Source organism: Aricia agestis, chromosome 3 (assembly GCF_905147365.1).
Source record: "Aricia agestis chromosome 3, ilAriAges1.1, whole genome shotgun sequence".
Lineage (NCBI taxonomy): Eukaryota > Metazoa > Arthropoda > Insecta > Lepidoptera > Lycaenidae > Aricia > Aricia agestis.
This window is the reverse complement of record NC_056408.1, coordinates 22,540,642-22,562,361: the sequence shown is the minus strand read 5'-3', so window position 1 is coordinate 22,562,361 and position 21,720 is coordinate 22,540,642. Positions and strand designations below refer to the sequence as shown.

The 21,720-nt window shown below is 37.1% G+C and overlaps 2 protein-coding genes across 4 annotated transcripts in view; one reads left to right on the top strand and one right to left on the bottom strand.

Moving 5' to 3' along the window:
* Positions 1-237: 237 nt before the first annotated feature.
* On the bottom strand, positions 238-12,412 carry LOC121725670 (charged multivesicular body protein 7). Of its 3 annotated transcripts, none has more exons than XM_042112711.1 (11): positions 11,986-12,412; positions 10,337-10,556; positions 9,593-9,764; positions 6,845-7,011; positions 6,007-6,143; positions 5,012-5,099; positions 3,552-3,699; positions 2,519-2,695; positions 1,422-1,559; positions 899-1,037; positions 238-493 (listed from the first exon to the last, which is right to left on the bottom strand). In XM_042112711.1, exons 1-11 carry the CDS (start codon positions 12,255-12,257, stop codon positions 355-357), a joined length of 1,797 nt encoding a protein of 598 aa, XP_041968645.1. In that variant the 5' UTR covers positions 12,258-12,412; the 3' UTR covers positions 238-354. The 3 variants fall into 3 exon arrangements, with proteins under 3 accessions (XP_041968645.1, XP_041968646.1, XP_041968647.1); XM_042112712.1 differs by having other exon boundaries at positions 2,543-2,695; XM_042112713.1 differs by lacking the exon at positions 1,422-1,559.
* Positions 12,413-12,745: 333 nt separating this feature from the next.
* The window catches only part of LOC121725674 (pantothenate kinase 3), a 28,963-nt gene continuing 19,988 nt past the window's right edge, over positions 12,746-21,720 (top strand). The window contains exons 1-2 of the mRNA XM_042112722.1: positions 12,746-12,864; positions 14,512-14,601. The gene's annotated coding sequence lies outside the window, so the exon portion shown is untranslated. The remainder of the gene's footprint in view (positions 12,865-14,511; positions 14,602-21,720) is intronic.

Sequence of the window (21,720 nt, the reverse complement as noted above, 5' to 3'; positions counted from 1 at the left end):
TGCTGAAATTTATTATGGAGATATTTTGAGAATGACATAGAATACTATTCATCCCGGAAAAATGTACGGTTTCCTCGCATTTACGAATTACGGCGCAACGGAGTGGCGGGCACCGACTAGTACTAAATTTACATTAATATTATATGTATTTAGTATATTTTTGGAAATAGCTAAGTCTGAAAATTCTCGTAATATTTATCAATGCTCTCACCGCGCCGGCATCACCTTTTAAAATGCGTTTATATTCTACATAATATGCTAGACTTAGCTGACATTATTTACTCTCACTTTGCAACGCTTTTCAATAAATGTATTATTGTTAGACTATACCTAGTGCCTACATCATGATATATACTACTTGTATCCCCTGAGGTTCTTGAGTCGTCGCTCGAGGTCATCGACGTCGTCCTCCTTGGGCCAGGGCTCGGGCTTCTTCCTCTCGCCTCCGGGTGCCATTTGGAAGTTCCCACCCGCCTGCCCTGCACCCTCCTCGCTGTAACGATTATTTTAAAATATTATATTAAGCATCAATTTCACCAACGACTGTTAAAGTTAACGCTCGAATTAGTATCACGTTACCTCTTTCGTTTTTCTTATGAATGAAAGAGAAGACTTGACATTTTAACAAGCTGTTAGCACTAACAGACGTTGGTGAAATTGGGGCTTAAACTCATGTCACGAATCATGGAACAGTCCTCTACATAAGAAAATTTCTGTTGCACAGTTACTATAAGAAGACCATAATACTTATCACCAATATAGCTGTAATGCCCATGGCTTTTTCTTTTGTTATGTAAAAGTCAGTTGAACATATAGAATAAAGAGATCAAGAAGTTTTGTGTGGTCTAAAGCACTCGTTTTTTTTCTATTTTACGTTATTATAACTCCTTTATCTAACCTGGTGTGGTGCGTGGTGGGCTGCATCTCGTCGCCGCTGCTGTAGAACCACACGCGGCCGTCGGCGCGGTGGTCGCGCACCGCGAACTCCGAGCTGTAGTGACGCGCCGGCGACGAGTAGTCCACGTTTAGCGGCTGACCTGCGAATGTTCAAAGGATTTTTACACATAACACTTATAGGCAACTATTGCCCGATTTGATGAAAATAAGAATTATGTTTTCTCTGGCATTTGGCGCGGCAGCGCGTGATATTATACAATATAGGCACAGCATGACAGAGTTGCATTTCTTAAACAACCGTTGCAGGCTCATTCTGGCATCAGTTCAGTCAATCAGTCTGAGACTGATACATAACAAAAAAAATGATCAGTCTGTCAATCTACTGGAGTTTAGACGATCATTCTACTATCATTTCTGACCAAACTGATGGACTGATCTGATGCCAGACTGATGTATAACCGTAGTCTTAGGGTTGTAGACTGCAAACGCGATGTTATCGCGGTGTAGTGCGAATCACAAGCCACCTGGGTGTATCCGCTCGTCTTGTCGCACCTCGCCGTACTCGTCGAGGCCCCGCCCCCACTCCGGCCGCAGACACTCCCCCGACGGCGGGTACCACGGCTGCGACGGCTTAGTTTTAGCCGCGGGCTTGGGGGCCGGCTCTGTACACCACACATACATTCATATATAGGGGGTTCAAATAAGGCATACCAAGCCGAAAGGGTGACTCCGGGGGCCATTCTGAACAAGTTTTGCCCTGCGAGTTTTGGAAATCGCGAAAAAAAATCCTTTCCATTGTAAAAAAAGTCACGTGACCAACAAAGTTTCTATGGAGAATCAATATTTTTTTTCGTAAATATCCAAAAGTCGTAGAACAAAAGTTGTATAGAATGAACCCCTGAGTCACCCCCTTTCGGCTTAGTATACCTTATTTGAAACACCCTGTATATTAAATGCAATATGCATTAATGAGTAAATAGTGTATAAACCCTAACCCCCTTACTAATAAACGCTGTATAAGCTTTGTATAGTGTACAGTGTTTTGTCTTCTTCAATCCAATTAAAAATGTAACTTGTGTGACAGGAACAAAACACTGTATAACTATTCAAAGCTTATACAACGTTTATTAGTAAGGGGGTTAGAATAGTAAGTTAGTAAAATGGTATTGCCAAAATATGTTTATGCTAAGATTTATAATTTTTTAGTTGTCTGGAAGTTATCTACCAATTTTAAAACTAAGCTCAAATGAGTCGGTTAAAAATGACCCTAACTTTCTAATCGAAATAGTCTGGCACGCGTGCACGTGTACGGTCGGCGTCCGCAACCGCTCGCGCGTATGTGTGTGGCGTGTGCGTACTGACCATCAGCGACCGCGACAGCGATTCTACTGCGGCTGGCCTCGTCGACGAGCCGAGGCCGAGGTTAGACAGCGTGCTTATGTCCGTATGAGTGCGTGATGTGTATGTACGTAGTTACGTACGTGCAAGCGCTCTCTCGTGCGTGTAGGTATGCGAATACGTGTACTCACCATCTGGGCTGGCCTCGTCGACGCCGAGGTCGTCGAGCGTCTGTATGTGTGTGTATAATGTATTATGCGTGCATGCGTGTGCGTGTACTCACCACCACCATCACTATCACTATCACCATCGGCGACGGCCACCGCGACCCTCCTGGGGCTGGCCTCGTCGACGCCGAGGTTGTTGAGCTCGGCCAGCATCTGTTCCTCGCCATCGAACACGAACTCGCGCTCCAGCGTCTTGCGCGGCGCCTCCCGCGGCGGCGACGGCAACACCGGTTCTGGAATATGGGACATTTTAGTACCATCGAGGAAATTGATTCCTAGGCAGATGGCGGACCAACGTAATTTGGTCGAGTTATGTCAAACCCATCCGACCGATCACAGCTAACATTGAATACGACCCAAGGACGTAGCGCGTAGGTCCGTCAACTGGCTATGAGTCAATTGCTTCGATGGTACATTTTAAAATACGTTATGTTACTTTGCAATATCTTTGCAATATCTTTGTTAGAGCTTGTAAACGCAAATCTGATAAAAATCGAATAATGTAAACAAAAATAATGAGTATATCAACCATAAAGTTAATATACCTAGCGGAATAGAGAAACAAAGGCCTGAGCGAGAGAGATGTCACTATCAGTAACACTGCGTGGTAAAAAGAGACGTGTGATACATGACTGCAGCACTCTTTTTGTGACGTCCAGTCGGCACGTGCCGCACGTTGACAATTTAATCTCATAGAAATCACGTTCAATCATGCTTGTGTAAGTGTATACGTACACATATTTTTACACACAGATGAAACCAATTTCGGTTTCCTTTTGACTTCATTCTTTTTTCATTCCGCTAGGTATATTAACTTTATGTTATCAACTCAGCCCAGACAAAAGAAAATGGCGTCAGATTTATTTGAAACATCAAGTTAAGGTGATTTGTTGGCTCAAAAAAAAATACTGCAGTTGGTGCGGTGCGATAACTGTATTAAAGTTTTTTTAGAATTTTAATCGACAATAAGTTCTACGTCATTATTTCTACTGGCAACCCTACAGAAATCATTGTATCCCCTACCTCTAGCAGGTCCCTTTGACGTCTAATTTCTACTGGCAACCCTACATAAACCGTAGTATCCCCTACCTCTAGCAGGCCTCTCCTGTTGGGGCGTGCCCCCTGGCGCTCCGGGGCCGGCCATCAGCTCGCTGAGCTCCTGCTCGAGCTCAGCCGCGTCGAACTCCTCCGCGCCGCCGCCCAAAGCCTTCGATACTTCGTTATAGCTCTCCATCACCTGCAATGAGGGTTTTCGATACATCATTAGCCACCAGAGGGACGGTAGGGCCTTTCGTGTCAGACAGACATAATATGATAGCTATATCGTGACTATGACAGCTGTTTGACACGACAATTGGCAAGATAGACCCTACGGTTACATAGCGCCATTCGTCCCTTATTTCATGAGGACTATGTAATACTGACCAAAAGTAAATGTTTGTCACTATGGCACCATACCACAGACCATAGGGCATAGATAGTCGCCGTTAAGCATATTTTGTGTATCAACCCACAAAAAATTTGATGTTGAGTTATGAATGCAGTTTTGTTCTAAATGCAAACTTCTAAAGAACAAGATTGATTATGTATATAACACTCGTACTATTTTGTGGGTTGATACACAAATGCTTAAACACCGTCCAGACTCCAGATGGTAGTAAGTATATATCAGTATACTGTATATGTGGGATAATATGGTGGCAAGCCCCATAGGAAGATTTTCCGACTCCCGAGGCAGTTAGGTCGAAAAGCCAAGTAGTCATTTTGGATGCTGGCGCTTGCCATAGTCAGTGTTTGGCCCATTTAAACTGTATTTATAGTGCTTAATCACTACTTCTACAGCAAGACCAAGGAGAGTGAGTTAGACCGGCGGCGGAAGTACAGAGAAATGCACTCACCTCTGCTTAAAAAGGCGATAGCCGATAGGAAATACTGTCATCATCTATCTATATACAGGGTGTAACAAAAATAAGTGATAATACTTTAGGGTGAGTACGTGCTCCTTGTAGAGAGTTTACTGTGAAAGTAGCAGCGCTGAAAGATTAATATTTTTTTTTCACTTTTGTATGGGGAAACTCGTGACGCTCGGGCCCTTGCCCATACAAAAGTGAAAAAAAAAATCGGTCTTTCAGCGCTGCTTCTTTCACAGTGAACTCTCTACAAGGAGCACGTACTCACCCTAAAGTATTATGACTTATTTTTGTTACAAACTGTATATAAAAATGGATTTTCAATTGTGTTAGTAACGCTAAAACTCAAAAACGGCTGAACGGATTGGGCTAATTTTAGTCTTAAAATATTCGTTGAAGTCCAGGGAAGTTTTAAAGTGACGCGAAGTTCACCGGGACAGCTAGTAAGTACATAGTAGAAGTTGATTCATAGGCAGATTACGTACCTGAGTAATTTGGTCGCATTATGTCAAACCCAGCAGCTCGTGACTAATATTGAATTGACATAAATAAACCAAATGTGAAATGAGTAATGACATAGGTCCGTTAACTGCCTACGAATCAATTTCTTGATGGTACACCATCAGTATATTAACTCACCTCTTTGAGGTCATCCATGGTGTTGAACACGGAGTCCTCGTCCAGACCGTTCTGTTTCATGTTCTCCTTCATAGCATTTGCACTTGTTCTGAAAATTTAATACAGTATTATTTGTATTTACCAATTCAAAAATAGCAAAAACAGAAACATTTAGTATTTTGTTTCTTTTAAAACAATTTTAAAAAAGAAATGTGTGCACTCATTAGGCATTACTAACTCAACTTTTTTTAAATCCTTGTGCAATCCAGTACCCGTATTCCCACCTCACATTCCCAGAACTGTATTTCCTGTGTCGCCAGGATCGGCAGCGGGAACCAATCACGAAAACTCTTTGATATGATCTCAAGAGACATGCTAGAACTGTCTTGGGACCCGCAACGTAATTAATCAGAAGTAGAAACTATAAGGGTATTTGATATTCTATTTGCGACCAGGTGCCGCTATGTAGCTTTAGGGTCTATCGTGATTCGTGTCAAACTGCTGTCGTAGTCACGATATAGCTGCCAAACGCCTCCGTGGTCCAGTGGTTAAGAGCGTGGCTCTTGACTCGGAGGTCGTAGGTTCGATTCCCGCGTTGGAAACATGTTATTTCCAAGTTTGGTTAGGACAATGCAGGCTGATTATCTGATTGTCTGACAAGTAAGATGATCCATGCGTCGGATGGGCATGTAAAAATCGGTCCTGCGCTTGATCTCTCGCCGGTCGTGTCGGTCTTCCGTCCCACTGGGTTATGAGAGTAAAGGAATAGAGAGTGCTCTTGTGTACTTCGCACACACTTGGGCACTATAAAATTACTCCAGCGTACCTGGCCTGGTTTCAATTAAACCGGTCACCGTCACCGAAACCGGTGTGGCTTATTTGTAGTATGTGTATGTGTATTATTACAGCTGCCATGTGTCACAATAATATGCCTATTTGACACGATAGACCTTAAGGCTATATAGCGGCAAATGGCAAATAGAATATCAAAAACCCTCATTAGGTAAGTTCTATACCTGTATGTGTCAATAACGGCGGTGTTGACGTCGGTGTTGCGCGCCTGCACCAGCAGCTGCCGCACGTTCTCCAGCGCCGCCTCGCACCGGTCCAGGCGTTGTTGGGCCTTCAGCTTCTTACGGAGATGGTTCTTGGCCTGTTACAATTTAGTGTAAACTTTGTAGTTTTTGTAATGAGTAACGTTATTATGTAGTTAAAACCATAAACGAAAATAAAGTTTTAGTTATGAAATATCTGTATACTGTAAAGGTGGAAGTTTCTGGCGTCTATGGCAATCAAGCCAAAGTCTTCATCTCGACGTTTAAACTTTTTAAAACACAATGTACAAAAGGTTGATGTGTCATAATTAGTAGCATCATAAGTGTATAAGCACACTAGGCCGAAATTACGCGGCCGAAGTTCGGTATGATTAACCCAACCTCCAATGTATTTACAGATGAGTGATGACACACCGTGCCGAAATTACGTCGCGTTATAGCGAACTTAGGTCGGGTATAAGTTCGGCAGCGATTCGGCGCCAAATTTTTTTACGACGTCGATTCGGCGGCGCTCGAGTCTAAACACACCATGCCGAAGAAACGCAGCGAAGTTCGGCAAGATTACGCCTGCAATGTATTTTAAATTACCGATGACACACCATGCAGAAATTAAGTGATACGTCGCGTTATATTGTATGCAAAACGCATTGCTGGCGTAATTATGCCGAACTTGAGCCGCGTATTTTCGGCCTAGTGTGTTTAGACACTTATCGTGTGTCACATCAGCCGAATGCGTCGGAAGTCGGAACGTAATATCGGCTTCGGAAGTGTCGCCTAGCGTTTATACACTAAAACTCACGGCCAGTCTGTTGCCAAGTTTCATGGCAGCCGAGGCCTCGGCGGCGGCGGCCGCGACCTCTCGCGCCAACCTCGTCGCGTCCTCCTCCAGCCGGGTCTCCGCGTTACACAGCTTCACTAGCGACTCGTCCATGGATGTTATAGGTGACACCTTTTTGCTGCCCTCCGCTGAAAAGACAAGATGTATTTTATTTTACGGATACAAATTACTTACATCGTATCTATTCATCAATCATATCTATCACGATTATTTTATGAATGTGCGCTTTTATAATTCCGGACGTCACGTTATCGTGGACGCCGACTTCCACAATAAAACGATGGGTACGTTAAATGCCCTTTTGATTTTACGCACCGCGGACGTTTTGTGCGGTTCCGAAGAGTGTAGACGTCATGATGACGTCAACGCACGTTAGAGGACATCATGACGTCTACACTCGATAAAAAGTTATCGTTAACGTTAAAAAGTTATCGTCGTCGGAAATTTAAAAGGGTCTTCATATATTTTCATACATTTTACTTCCCTTTGTTATCGTTTTACCGCGGACGTCCACGATATTAGCGCCAGGTCCAAATTTATGAAAGCGCAGTGTTTTTGTACGGCAGCCCCCCTTAATTATTTATTTTATTTAATTTTCATTATTTATTATTAAATTATAAATACAGCTGAGTATCTTGTGAACATTTCAGGTGCCTACTTATTGTCATCGTTGATACCAAGCAAAAAATGTTTGAAAAATTACGATAGGAGTCCCTCTTAAATATTTTATTTATTTCGTTTTTAGTATTTGTTGTTATAGCAGCAACCGAAATACATAATCTGTGAAAATTTCAACTCTCTAGCTATTACCGTTCTAGAGTTACAGCCTGGAGACAGACGGACAGACATCAAAGTCTCAGTAATAGGGTAGGGATTTTTACCATTTATGTACGGAACCTTAAAAACCACAGTGGAACCACAAGAAAGTACACTGACCTAACACCAAAGTCCAATACTTAGGCTTATTTCCTGTCACGCTGACCGTCGGCGCCGATACCGACATGTATGAAATATCAGCGCAGACCGCTACACTTTTTCAAATACGCTTCCTACAATTTCATACATCTCGGACCCTCAGCGCCGACGGTGCGCGCGCATTGAGGGTGACAGGAAAATCAGCCTTATTTTATTACTAGCTGTTGCCCGCGACTTCGTCCGCGTTAGCATAGTAGTTCACATCCCAAGTATTATTTATTGTACAAAAATATTCAATGTACAGAATTGACTTTTTATTTTTATGATTATTATATAGATGTTCCGCGCTTCGCTTGCGTAATTTAGTAATTTCAAGGAAACGTACATTTTTCCGCAAAAAAAAGCCTATGTCCCTTCACATGGTCTATTCTTCATGTTTGCCAAAGAACATAAAAATTGCTCCAGTAGTTCATAAGATAATAAGCAATTCCATATAATTTCCCGCGTTTTTTCCATATTTTCCTCTATTTCTTAGCTCCTATTATACATAGCTTGATAAAATATAGTCTATAGCCTTCCTCGATAAATGGGCTATCTAACAGTAAAAGAAGTTTTCAAATCGGACCAGTAGTTCCTGAGATTAGCGCGTTCAAACAAACAAACAAACAAACAAACTCTTCCCAATTATAATATAAGTACAGATAAACACAAAAGTTTGTAGTTCTTCCATCCCTAAAGACTGTAAAGTACATGATACAAGAATTTTGGAACATCAAAGTTGCGGTCAACATTTAATAGAAAATATTGTAAAAGACGAATGGGCGGTTCCGTCCCATGTGTTGTAACATTTTCCTACCTATATCAAATGAAAGATCTCAATTAGTGTTGTATTTTTTTGTATGGGCGTAACTCTGTATCTTGTGCAGGGAAGCTGTCATAGTCGTTTTATTTTTTTATATAAAATATTTAATAAAACATAATCAAAAGTATTTTAATTTAAAATCAAGTGGTAAATACCACACGGTCGACAGTGTGCCTACTATAAACCCCCCCTCCCTCCTCCCACGTCACACGCTGCCATATTTCGTGCCGTGTTCGCCGTCGTAATTTTTGGTTTTTTGCACCACTAAACCTTTTAATATTGCACATGAACAAAAACTGACTGTGTCATGTCATGTCATGGCAACGCCACGAACAAAGTTGTTTAAACTTAACAGCTGGTAATTAAGTATATAAATAACTTTGTTCGTGGCCTTGCCATGACATGACACAGTCAGTTTTTGGTAGCTGTGCTTCACTTCCATGTTTAAAATTGTTACTCCCCTATTTATTTATTGACCACATACGCATTATTGAACTATCGACTTCGGCTAAAAGTTATTATTCATTTGTTATTTGAAAATATATTTATGTATTTGAAAATATATAAATAACAAAGGAAATAATACAATTATCAGAATTGTATTATTTCCTTTGTTATTTACATATTTTCAACTGTGCAATTCTTAATAACGATAAAAAACTACTACTGCCTGTGATTACTGTACAATTGTTATAAATGTAAGAATTATGTTTACATATTGTAACGCAAATTGTAATAAAGTATGATAAAAGCATTATTTAAAACAAAAACTTTTTTTTCACTTGAAGCCCAGTAACTTTTGACCTGCACGCAATTACAACAAAAGCTTGGCAAACTGATAATAAAAATGCTTATTTGAACATGTTTATACTAGTCGCAACTTGTTACAAGGGTTGGGACACACCTCATACAAAATGCCCATTCACCTTTACCTAATTTAACAACATCATCCTTCTTCACGGCCAGGCCCTGCGACACCAGGTACCCGAGCCACACCTCAAACGCCTCCCTGTTAGTGTTGCCAGTTTTCCGCATCAAATCATCTATCGTCCCAATCCGCTCCACGCCAGGTGGAAAATTATTTATCAATTCTGTGGCTTGGTCCTGAAAAAGGATAATGCACAATATAGCAGAAGTAAAAACTTTTATTAAATAAAATCTAAGAAGCTCTCAATTTAGCCTTAAATCTTTCTATGTATCACTAAGGGGGAGGAATTAAGAAATGATAAAGAAAGATTATGTGCTCAAAGGAAAGCCAAATATATAAAATGTGCCATGTGTAATGTGTAATATTATTTAAATCGCTTGTGGTGACAGCGCGCGACAGCTGTTTGTCGTGTGTGCGACATCATCAGTTGTGGGCTGTCGTGTCAATTTTAGTTATATAGTTATTTATTTATTGTTGTTGTATGTTATATTATGTTATTTTAGTTGTTTGCAAGCTGTTTGTAAGACCTAATTAGTTTATAATGATATCCATGTCGTCACCTACGGCTCTTGCGGAAGACCGGCGCTGAATATACCTCTGGGTGTACCAGCACATGCCGAGCAATGAGCCAATTTGCGGCTATGTTTAACTTACTACCTACATTATATTATGTAAATCAGTACCATGTATGTAGTTGCAAATAAATTTTATTATTATTATTATTAAAATGAGATTTGCTAATACTCACCCTAACTGCAGATTCCAAAACAAATCTCTGAGTAGAATCTATGCTTGCTTTAGGTAGCCCATTGGAGTCTGTGACTTCACGCTTAGGTAAAAATGAGGTGACCGCTGTGAGGGCAAAGGCAGCAGGTCTGAAAGCCAGCTTGGCCCCCCATTTCACCCAACCTTCAGGACCATTATGCAGAATCTGCTGATACTTTGACAGTGGACACAGCTCTCCATTTCTAAAATATGTATATGTTATGTAATTCATAGTTGTATATAAATAATAAATTCAATTATTATTAGCTTAAAAGTGAAAGAAATTATAAAAATTATACAAAATTACTATTTACATAATCACTACTTACTATAAAACAAAGTTGCTTTTTTAGGGTTCCGTACCCAAAGGGTAAAAACGGAACCCTATTACTACTACTACTAAACCCTATTACTAGACTTAGATGTCTGTCTGTCTGTCTGTTACCAGGCTGTAACTCAAGAATAGCTAGACTTCTGAAATTTTCAGAGATTGTGTGTGACTGTTGCCGCTAATAACAACAAATACTAAAAACAAAATAAATTAAATATTTAAGGGGGGCTCCCATACAACAAACATGATTTTTTTGGCCTCTTTTGCTTGATATAAATAATGGCATCACATAGGCACTTGAAGTGTTCACAAAATACTCAGTTGTATTTGTACTTTTATTATTAATAATAAAATTTAAATAAATTAAATAAATAAGGGGGGCTTCCATACAAAATCACAATTTTTAGCCTATTTTTGCTCTGTAGTGGTACGGGACCCTTCATGCGAGAGTCCAACTCGCACTTGGCCGATTTTTTCATAATCATCATAGTTCATCTTTTATTTTCCCTCATGTCCCTTTGTTCCCTTTAATCTTTGAAACTACGCAAAGGATTTTGATGGTTTTCTTTAATAGATAGTAGTATTAAAAAGGAAGGTTTATAAGTATTACGAGATTTATCAAAATAACATACTAAGTATTCTACACTATGAAAAGGTCTACAGAAAACTCCGCGATGGTATATGTATATCTCTTATGGATACACCACAATAATATTTTTTTGTACATTTACTTTTAACTTTAAATAATGGCTGACTTTTGAAACAATTTTAACCAATACGGCAATAATCCTTATTCAATTAAATACTTTAAATACATTATTGTTTTAATATAGATCTACTATATGGCCCTTTACAGCATATGGTTTAAATGAATATATTCGAAGATATTACAGATATTTAAAAATTGCAGGATGTAGCTTTTGTGGGGGTACCGACCAATGCGGGTCACAGATAGTAATGAACATAATTAAAAACTACTGAATCGATTTAAATCATTTTTTCAGTGAGTGACTATAATATATTTTATACCCGTGCGAAGCCGGGGCGGGTAGCGTATTATCTTAAAAGGGAAAGTTAATGTTATTACAAAAAGGTGTTTAAAAACAGGAGAAGTTTAGTGAATGTGAATTAATTAACCTATGGCTACAGAATCAAAAATTACAAAGCAGCATGTTGTCATATAAACTGAGCAATAAGAAGAGGACAGATTCATGCAATGATAAGTGATATGTTATAGGTTTTCCTCCATAAAGAAGGAATCTTAATACGTTACAAGCTAATTAAATGCTAGTAGACTGTACCTGAACATCTCCTCTATGACGATGTCAATACAAACTGCGGTGCGCCCTTTCCTCTGGTAAACACACTTCACGTCTGCCGCATTCACTATAGGATCCTTCTTATGCTTGCACCACTGCCTCACCATGTCCGACCAGAACTTCATCTTCATTTCCCATGACTCTGGATTCGCGGACTTTAACCGGAACGGTGCAAAAAGGGCATTCATTCGCACATCGTCCGACCAACATTGTGGCAGTTTTTCTTCGGGCATTCCACAATCTTGGAGCCCCATTTTGTTTACTGAAACACACTTTTTTGTTCCTCGTTTCTACTTCAAATATTTTCAAAATGAACTATCACAAAATTAAATTCACAACGTTTCGAAAAAATACAAATAGAATTTACAATAATTCACTTGCGATTATTTTGCTGTCTATGATGGATGGTCTATGACAAACTATATTTTTAATTTTGCAATTGACATTGACATACTATTTTTTTCCAATGCCTTGTATCTAAGATAAAAAATAAATTCTGCCGAGCTGAGTGAGAATAAAATGAGAATAACAAACTTGTACAAACTACAAAATACTTATCACATTAATCACTTAATCACCTCATTAAACATTAGCACTCAAAATCTATTGATAACATTCTTAAATTTGCAAATTTTCGAATGCTTATTTCAATTTTCATTGCAACATTCAAATATAATTTGACATTACGTGAACGGTGAAAGATATAATTTTATTGTCTATCATCTATGGTCAATCGGTTTGATGAAAGTTGCTTGATGTCACGTTATCTCGATTTTCTCAAGATTATTATAATTATTTCCAAGTAAAAGGTCCTAATTTCGTTTATAGGACAAAGGCAGGCAATCTCTTAAAATTTTGGTGGTAAGTCTCCCTAATCTGTAACTGTTTTTATCGTGTAAATAGTATTTAACTATGTAGGTTAACATCGTCCTCTCTTGAGAGGCCTACTTTTCGTATTTCTTTAGCACGTATCTCTGCAATTAACCGTTATCAGTCTTATTTACTTTGGTGCTTATATAAATAGTGCTCGAGATAGTAATCGACTTCATAGCTCTTGTAAAATCTAATGTAAGTAATGGAAGTTACTAATATGAGTAGGTCAGTAAAAGTAATTTTATCTTATACGTTATATTCGTTAACAATTCTATTAACCTGTTTTTGTTTAATTAATGTCGCTGATACTGTGTACATAAAGATAACCTTCTTGGTGTTATATTTATGTACGTAAATGTACAGTGATTATTATCCAACTATGTAAGTATTCAAAACTATGTTCCATAACTATCCAAAATAGAAAATGATTTTAGTACAAAATTTTCATTCTATAATATCCATTTCAATTGTCCAATTAAAATAATTATGTTTTAGACATAATAAAAATGATTTTATCACTAAAAGTTATTTTTAATAAATAACAACAAATTAACTGATAAATAACACAAGATGTTATTTTATTAAGCTTCCCATATTATCAATATCAAATCAATAAACTCAATGTTACTATTTATAGAATATATAACTTGTATAATCTATACTCCTTTTCTAGACCATCAGATGCAGCTTTTGCATTTGGCTTTTTAGGGTTCCGTAGCCAAATGGCACAAAAGGGAACCCTTATAGATTCGTCATGTCTATCTGTCCGTTCGTATGTCACAGCCACTTTTCTTCGAAACTATAAGAGCTATATTATTGAAACTTGGTAAGTAGATGTAATCTGTGAACCGCATTAGGATTTTGATACAAAAATGGAAATTCTAAAAAAAGATATGATTTACATTACTATAAAACTACCAACAAAAATTGGTTTGAACGAGATCTAACAAGTAGTTTTTTATATGTCATAAATGGTAAACCTTAATTTAACTTTCATTAAATCAACTGTAATATAAAAATAAATCAAAAACCTTTAATTTTATAAAAATAAACCTTATTGCTGCTGCGGAACCCTTAATGGGCAAGTCCAACTTGCACTTTTTTTGGATTATTGTAAGAGAAGAAACAGTCATTTTTCCCCCCTTCCTCCAGTTATGTACATCTTCTCAAAGGATGTGCGTACATAGACAATGATTAAATCTACCCACAATAGTGAGACTATCTAAATAGTGTATCAGCCAAAGTCTGTCCCGTGAAAGTAATCCTTATGTGCTCGGTATAAGGATCAGAGTTGAAATGTCTCAATAGAATGTAAACAAATTCTTATGCAAATATTATTTACCTATAAATAGGCTCCAGGTTTCGACTTTACAATGACTCGTAAACTGGTATCCCTCAATGAACAAACATAACATAAAAGATATAATGCAAGCATGTCTGTCTGTTACCCCTTTACGTCTAACCCAGGTAACCGATTTGGCTGCCATTTTTAACTGGTTGAGGAGAAAAGAAAGGTTGTTAGAGTGGTCAAATTTACGGTTCCTGAGTTATTTACGAAGTTGCAGGGATCTAGTTTAAAATTAATTCCAAATAGTACTCGAGTATCGGTGCTCATTATGTAATGTCTGTTTTCAGATTGAAGCATGGGATTAAGGTGACACCACAGGAGCGTTATTTTTATGTTTCTGCCTGCAACAATGTGTATTGCCTCAGGGATGGTGTTAGGTGAGTAAAATATCTCCAATAGCTATAGTTTTATAATATTTAGCAATATTATAAAACTATATTAAACGAATATTTAATATTAACTAGAGATCGCCCAATGATCGAAATTCGACCTTAGTTTTAATGACATTAGGACTACTACTACTATTTTGTAAAAAATATTTTACTTTATCATATTTTTTCAACTCTTGTCTCTGGGACTCAGCTGATCTCAGACTGGCCATGTAAGCATTGTCTAATGAATCTAAGATTCAATAAAAAAACTGTAATCCATTTTCAATTTGTCACCTTGTTGTCAACAGACTTCAACTATAAATAAAAGTATAATTTGTATGTATAGGCTTGTCACTCAAAAATCTGTCATTTTTCTTAGTGTGTGTGTTGTAGTGTGTGTAATGTTTTATTTGTTAAAAAAATGTATGATTAAAGCATAATTTCAAAATAATATTAGCTCGATGCACTCCTTCACTATATAAACTACTAGCTGTTGCCCGCGACTTCGTCCGCGTGGACTTCAGTTTATAGCGCGCGATGTCAACAAAATTTGTGTCAAAAGCTTTTATAAAAAAACCCTGGTACCCCTTAAATCAATACAGCTGTGCAGTGTGCACACAATAAGTACTTCATTTTTTTATATTAAACTTTATATTTCATGCCAAATTTTAAAGCTTATTTAGCCCCCCAATTACACAACTTTACCCATAAACTATTTATCATTGATAGGTTTAGCCCCAATTTCACCAACGTCTGTTAGTGTTAACAGCTTGTTAAAATGTCCTGTCTTCTCTTTCATTCATATGAAAAACGAAACAGCTAACGTGATACTAATTCGAGCATTAACTTTAACAGTCGTTGGTGAAATTTGGTCTTAAGGTTACGTCACTGCCTGCACAGATAAAGTACTGAGTTATTTAATACCGTAGAATAGATATAACAATCGAAAAAAATCGAGACTTAAATGTAAGATGATACCACCTCTTATAGAAAGACTTTTGAGCAAGCATCAGCGCGATGTAGAAGACGCACGGCGCCATCTATTATGAATTTTTTGAACAAATTTACGACCCTTACAACCCTTTTTTCCAGTAAAAAAGTAGCCTATGTCCTTTCTCAGGCTTTAGACTATCTGTATACAAAATTTCATTACAATCGGTTCGGTAGTTTTGGCGTTTGGCGTGAAAGCGAGACTGACAGACAGACAGACAGAGATACTTTCGCATTTATAATATTACTATAGATTATGTGCACACTGCACAGCTGTTTTTGGGTATTTTGATTAATTAAGGGCCGCGCTACACCGGAATGGCAGCGGCGAGGCGAGCACTTTCAGCGCTGCCATTCCGGTGTAGCGCGGCCCTAAGAGGGGTACCACTTACCAGGGTTTTAAAAAGTTTTTAAATTTGACACAAATTTTGTTGACACCGCGCGCTATAAACTAAAGTCCACGCGGACGAAGTCGCGGGCAACAGCTAGTTATGAATAAAAACAATAATCTATACTAATATTATAAATGCGAAAGTATCTCTGTCTGTCTGTCTGTCTGTCTCGCTTTCACGCCAAAACTACCGAACCGATTGTAATGAAATTTTGTATACAGATAGTCTAAAGCCTGAGAAAGGACATAGGCTACTTTTTTTACTGGAAAAAAGGGTTGTAAGGGGGTGAAAATACGAAAATTTGTTCAAATTAAGTTAGTTCCAAAAATTCATACTAGATGGCGCCGTGCGTCTCTTACATCGCGCTAACGCTTACCCAACATCTTTCTATAAGAGGTGGTATCATCATACAATCGAGTTCCGATCTTTTTCGATTGTTATTTCTTATTTACGTTATTTAATAAGTCAGTACTTTATATTATTATATACAGTGACGTAACCTTAAACCTATCAATGATAAATAGTTTATGGGTAAAGTTGTGTAATTGGGGGGTTAAATAAGCTTTAAAATTTGGCATAAAATATAAAGTTTAATTTAAAAAAATGAAATATTATGTGCACACTGCACAGCTGTTTTGATTTAAGGGGTACCAGGGTTTTTTTTATAAAAGCTTTTGACACCAATTTTGTTCACATCGCGCGTTATAAACTGAAGTCCACGCGGACGAAGTCGCGGGCAACAGCTAGTATATAATAAAGTAGGTATGATTAGTTCTGTTACAATAATGAAGTAAAAAAATAAAACGCCATCTGTTTTCATATATTAGAATTAAAATGTTGATTGCATTGATATATTTTCTGGATGGAATATAGGCCAACACGGTACACTCGAACTCCTTAGAAATGCAGTAGGAGTTCTATAAGATAGATTGATTATTATTATACCAAGTGATAATATTATTAAACATAATATTCTAACGTATTTGTGGGAATATGCGTGGCCACCACAAAGGAAGATCTTCCGACCGAGCGAGGTGTTATGCTCGGTCAGGCCGAAGCCCACGTGATACATCTCAGCTGTCGTATATATATACTGACGCGCTCAGAAAACTTCGATAGTGCGATGCAGAAATGTTAGGCGAATTGTGGGTACCGCCACATATTAAAAACTATAAACAAAAACATAATAACTAATAAGTATGATTAGTTCTATGTTACAATGAAGTAAAAAATAAAACGCCATCTGTTGAATCGTATTAGAACTAAAATGTTCATTGCATCGATATATTTCTGGACTTTTTATAATATTATACATAAAATATATTTAAGATTTTTGAAATATTATTTTCATACACATTACACATTCAAGACCCAGGAACATTGAAAACTTTTTGTTCCGCCTGCGGGACTCGAACCCAGGACCCCCGGGATGAGCGCTGGCCACGCGCAATGCGAATTAATTTTCATCGATATTTTCATGGAAATAAGATATTTTCCCACATCAAAATGTAGCCTATGTCCTTTCTCAGACTCTAGAATAACTGTGTACAAAATTTCATTGCAATCGGTTCAGTAGTTTTGGCGTGAAAGCGAGACAGACAGACAGACAGACAGACAGAGATACTTTCGCATTTATAATATTAGTATAGATAACTGTGCAACATTTCATTCACCTACGTTTCCGCATTTTTCGTCAAAAGGGATACAAAATTTTTGGCTCGCGTATTAATATACAAATCTAAGATAAAACCTATATATAATATTTGCATAGTAAAAGGAGGGGAAGTAAGTTATCTCGGTACCCACGAAGTTAAACTAGCCGAGATTTTGTTGTGTGCCGTACGTGGCGACGCATTGATACTATGGCGCACACATACAAGCCGCGCGCGGTGCCTTTGTATGAAGATAACTTACTTCCCCTCTTTTTACTATGGTATTTGCTATTGACTACTATTATAGTCCAGTTGTCAGGCAGTATCGGAGCTGCGCGATATAATACGGCAGTTGGGAGAAATCGATTTTGAAGTGAAGTATCGCGTCGCTCTGTTGCAGCAGATTGCAGCGTAGTGTCGCCTAGTGCGGTCTCGCCTTTATCCAGAAAATATTGTCGCACTACACATTGTGTACGAGCTCACATGACTAGACCCTCTAAGGCCCGTATAAATAGTTGGCTCTTACCACTAAGAGCTCGCTTAAAACGTGTTTCAAGCTGCTATCCTTATTAATAAACCTCACTTGAGTACAGCTTTTAAGTGCCTTTGATCAAGCGAGTGGGCAACGTATTAATAAACCAAATCTTGCACTCAACTGTACTGTCAAACTGACGCTTGAGCGCGCAACGTATTAATAAACGAAATCTTGCACTCAAATGTGCTATCAAACTGTTGCTTGAGTGGCTAATTCTTGAGTGTGGGCAGACCTCGACTTAAGCGCGCTCAGGGATACCAATTTAGGGATTTTTCCCACAATTAGGAGAAAAATACCATCTTGGGGATACCATCGTAGGGATTTTTCCCACACTTAGAAGAAAAAAATAATAATTTCAAGAGTATTTTCTGGGATATGGAATGCTTATTTTTAAACACAAAATTAATATACTTACCAAGCTGTTAAGTGCGTAATATATATTTAAAACGAATTTACAGTGTTTAATACATTTTAACCTTAAATCGGGGCAAGGGTAGTCATCACATTATTCTATTAATTAATCTATTTAAAGTAAGTATATAAACCGCCTTATCAAGCTAATATAAATACTTAAAAATGAATCTTAAATAAACCGTACTCTGCAGATCTAATTTTGCCATAAGTACTAATAAAGGCTTATGTAGTATACTGAAATTAATTAATAAACAAATATACGTACTTTATTGTGCAAAAAAATACAATAAAACTTAAATATTAACAAAAATTATTGATAAATAAGACATATAGTAGGTACACAAAGGCGGCCATATTACATAGAAGCAATTTCTTCCAGGCAACCTTTTAACATTCAGTGATAAGTAAATCCAGGAAAACGGTGATGTGCAAAAGTATAGTTACTTAACCCTAGAACCGTACCCATCTTAAACTTTATCTAACGGTATCCTGGGGTACTAGTGCACCCCAACAATAATAACACATTTTTAAAAAGATATTAAAGTTTTTATTTTTAAATCAACTTACATAGAATTTTTAACATTAATCTCAGTCTTTCTAAACATAATTAAATCACATTAATTAGGTACTTAAAACAATTTTGGCATATTTTGTTCTGGTGAACAGTACAAATGAAAGTTTTGCACGTCTCACATTGCGTACGTGATTTGCGGTCTTTGGACCTCGGGAAGACAAAACACCTTCCAGATTTGAAATTAGGAGAAGCTATAGAAGGCGTTGGGCGTTTTTTCCCCAGTATATCACCAATACTTATTTGTAGATACTTTGGCAAAGTTCGGTATTGAAATCTGTCTTCTGGGTCCGGTTTTATGAAATCAAAAGCGAGAGACTTCAGGTAATTCTTGAAAAATTGCTTATTAGCAGCATCTGAAGAATGTAACAGTATCATAGAATTGATCCCTACAGTATTTACTTATTTAGTATTCCAAAGAACACACAGAGGTTCCAGATATTGTACCTCTACCACGTAAAATATCTGGAACGCTAAGGAGTAAGGACAGTGACTGGTTACGCATTAGAACTGAACTGCAAAGATACTTCTTCTATTTCTTGGTCTGAATCAGGAGGTGACTCTACTTCTAAAGAGTGAGGACTCTGAGATAAAATTACGTCATCGTGAAAATCTTGGATAACTTTATCCAGCTCTTCATCAGATGTCTCACCTAAAAACAGATCTTCACCATTTCCGTTTCCAGAGGAATATTGTCTATTAGATTTTCACTAAAATTACGTCGAGACGCTATCTGAAAAAAAGAAAATAAGTTAGGAGTGCGTAAAGCCGTAAACAATCCTATAATGCCATCAAAAACAAATAAACCCACAATATAAAAACAAGCACAATATTTAAAAAAGCAGAAACCGACATAAAATTTGCCGATCTTGGTAAATTTTATGTCGGTTTCTTCAAATTCATGCCCCTAAATAAAAAAAAAACAACAAAACGATGAAAATATTCAAACAATAATACTTACGTTTAAAGTACCCTGGGGTACTGGAGTACCCCACAAGCCATGTACCGCTTCCACTTGCAAGCAGAACCATCGCCCGACTGAGGTATCGGCGCGTCACCCCGCCCTACGTAAATACACGGACACGCGAAACAAACCATCGAAAAGTAAAAAAAGTATAACGAGATTTTTGTTCATTTTTTCATTTGTACCCCAGGGCTTTAGGGTTAAATTAAAAACTATCAAAAGCACAAAATTAAACATGCGCCTTAAAATACATTAATAAAATTATACAATAAAATAAATAAATAATATACTAATAAATACAATACATACAATAAAATATTTAAGTTAGGAAATTACAGGTTTAATGCCAACTAGTAAGGTTATATTATATTGCCTAATGCCTTCGTCATCAGTAAATGAATTAGTAAGATAGACTTGCTCTGTGGACTGTGCTAAAGTAACAGAATAATACTAGGAGGTTTAATTAAAAGTCCCTTTCTAACTATTATAGTCCAAATGACACAATTGGGATGGATTTTATTTGGTAAAATAGGTTCTTTAATCTTTTCAAACACCACAGGTTAAGTATAAGGTAGGGATTATAAAATACATAATAATCTTTTACTTCATCATTATCTTTATTTTAACTTTTAGCATAATATGTTTCATCAGTTACATTATAAACTCTTAGCCACAGAAACAAAACAAAATATTTAAAGTATCTTCGAAAAGAAAATGAAAATTGTTATTGAAATTTTTAAAGTATATACTGTGTCTGGGTTATCAAGTTCTAAAGTAAAGAAAAAAGGTAAACTTTAAACTTCAATTGTTAAGTTGGATGTAGAAGGTCCAAAGAATATTTCACTCAACTTACTGAAAGATACAAATGAATCAATCAAACTTCAGAGCCGGATATAAGTAGTCATAACTTCATAGAGATATAACATCATCTTGCCAAGATCTTAGGGTTAGATAAACTCACACAGCTCTGTGTGAGACTACTAAGTAATAATATTTAAAAAATTGTTTTAGATACAGTAAGGTAAATAAAAGATGGTGTAAAATATTTTCTTGTTACCAGTAGAAAGTTGTACATATTTAGGAAATTAAAAATGTAATAAGGCTATTGAGCTTTTTTGTACAGAAAAATTTCATAGCTTATTGATGACTGATGTTCTTTCAGTAGTTTCTCACATTTTTCTATGATAATATTCTTCTACATCGACGGACTTGGTAAGGCAGCCGGCAGGTACAGTTCTTTAATTGAATCTGAATTTATCTTCAAGAAAGCAAGAATGTGTGTTATTAGTAGTCACTGTTGGACAAACCACGTATGTTGGCCTGAAACAAAGAATGGGGTTAACAAATAATATCCCTTTGGACTATTTAAAAAGTATGTAAATAAAGAAACACAAAACATTATTACACACTCCACAGCTTTCATTAAAGTTATAAATAACTTAATACATGCTTAATACTTGTAAGTTCTTACGAAAAAAACTTAAAGATTTTTACAAAGTTTTAACAATATTCTTCTTCTTTGAAAATAACCTAGAAATAAACATATACTTGACACTTGACAGTGGCAACTGGCAGCAGTCAGCTGTTGACTTCAACGCGTTCCGTTT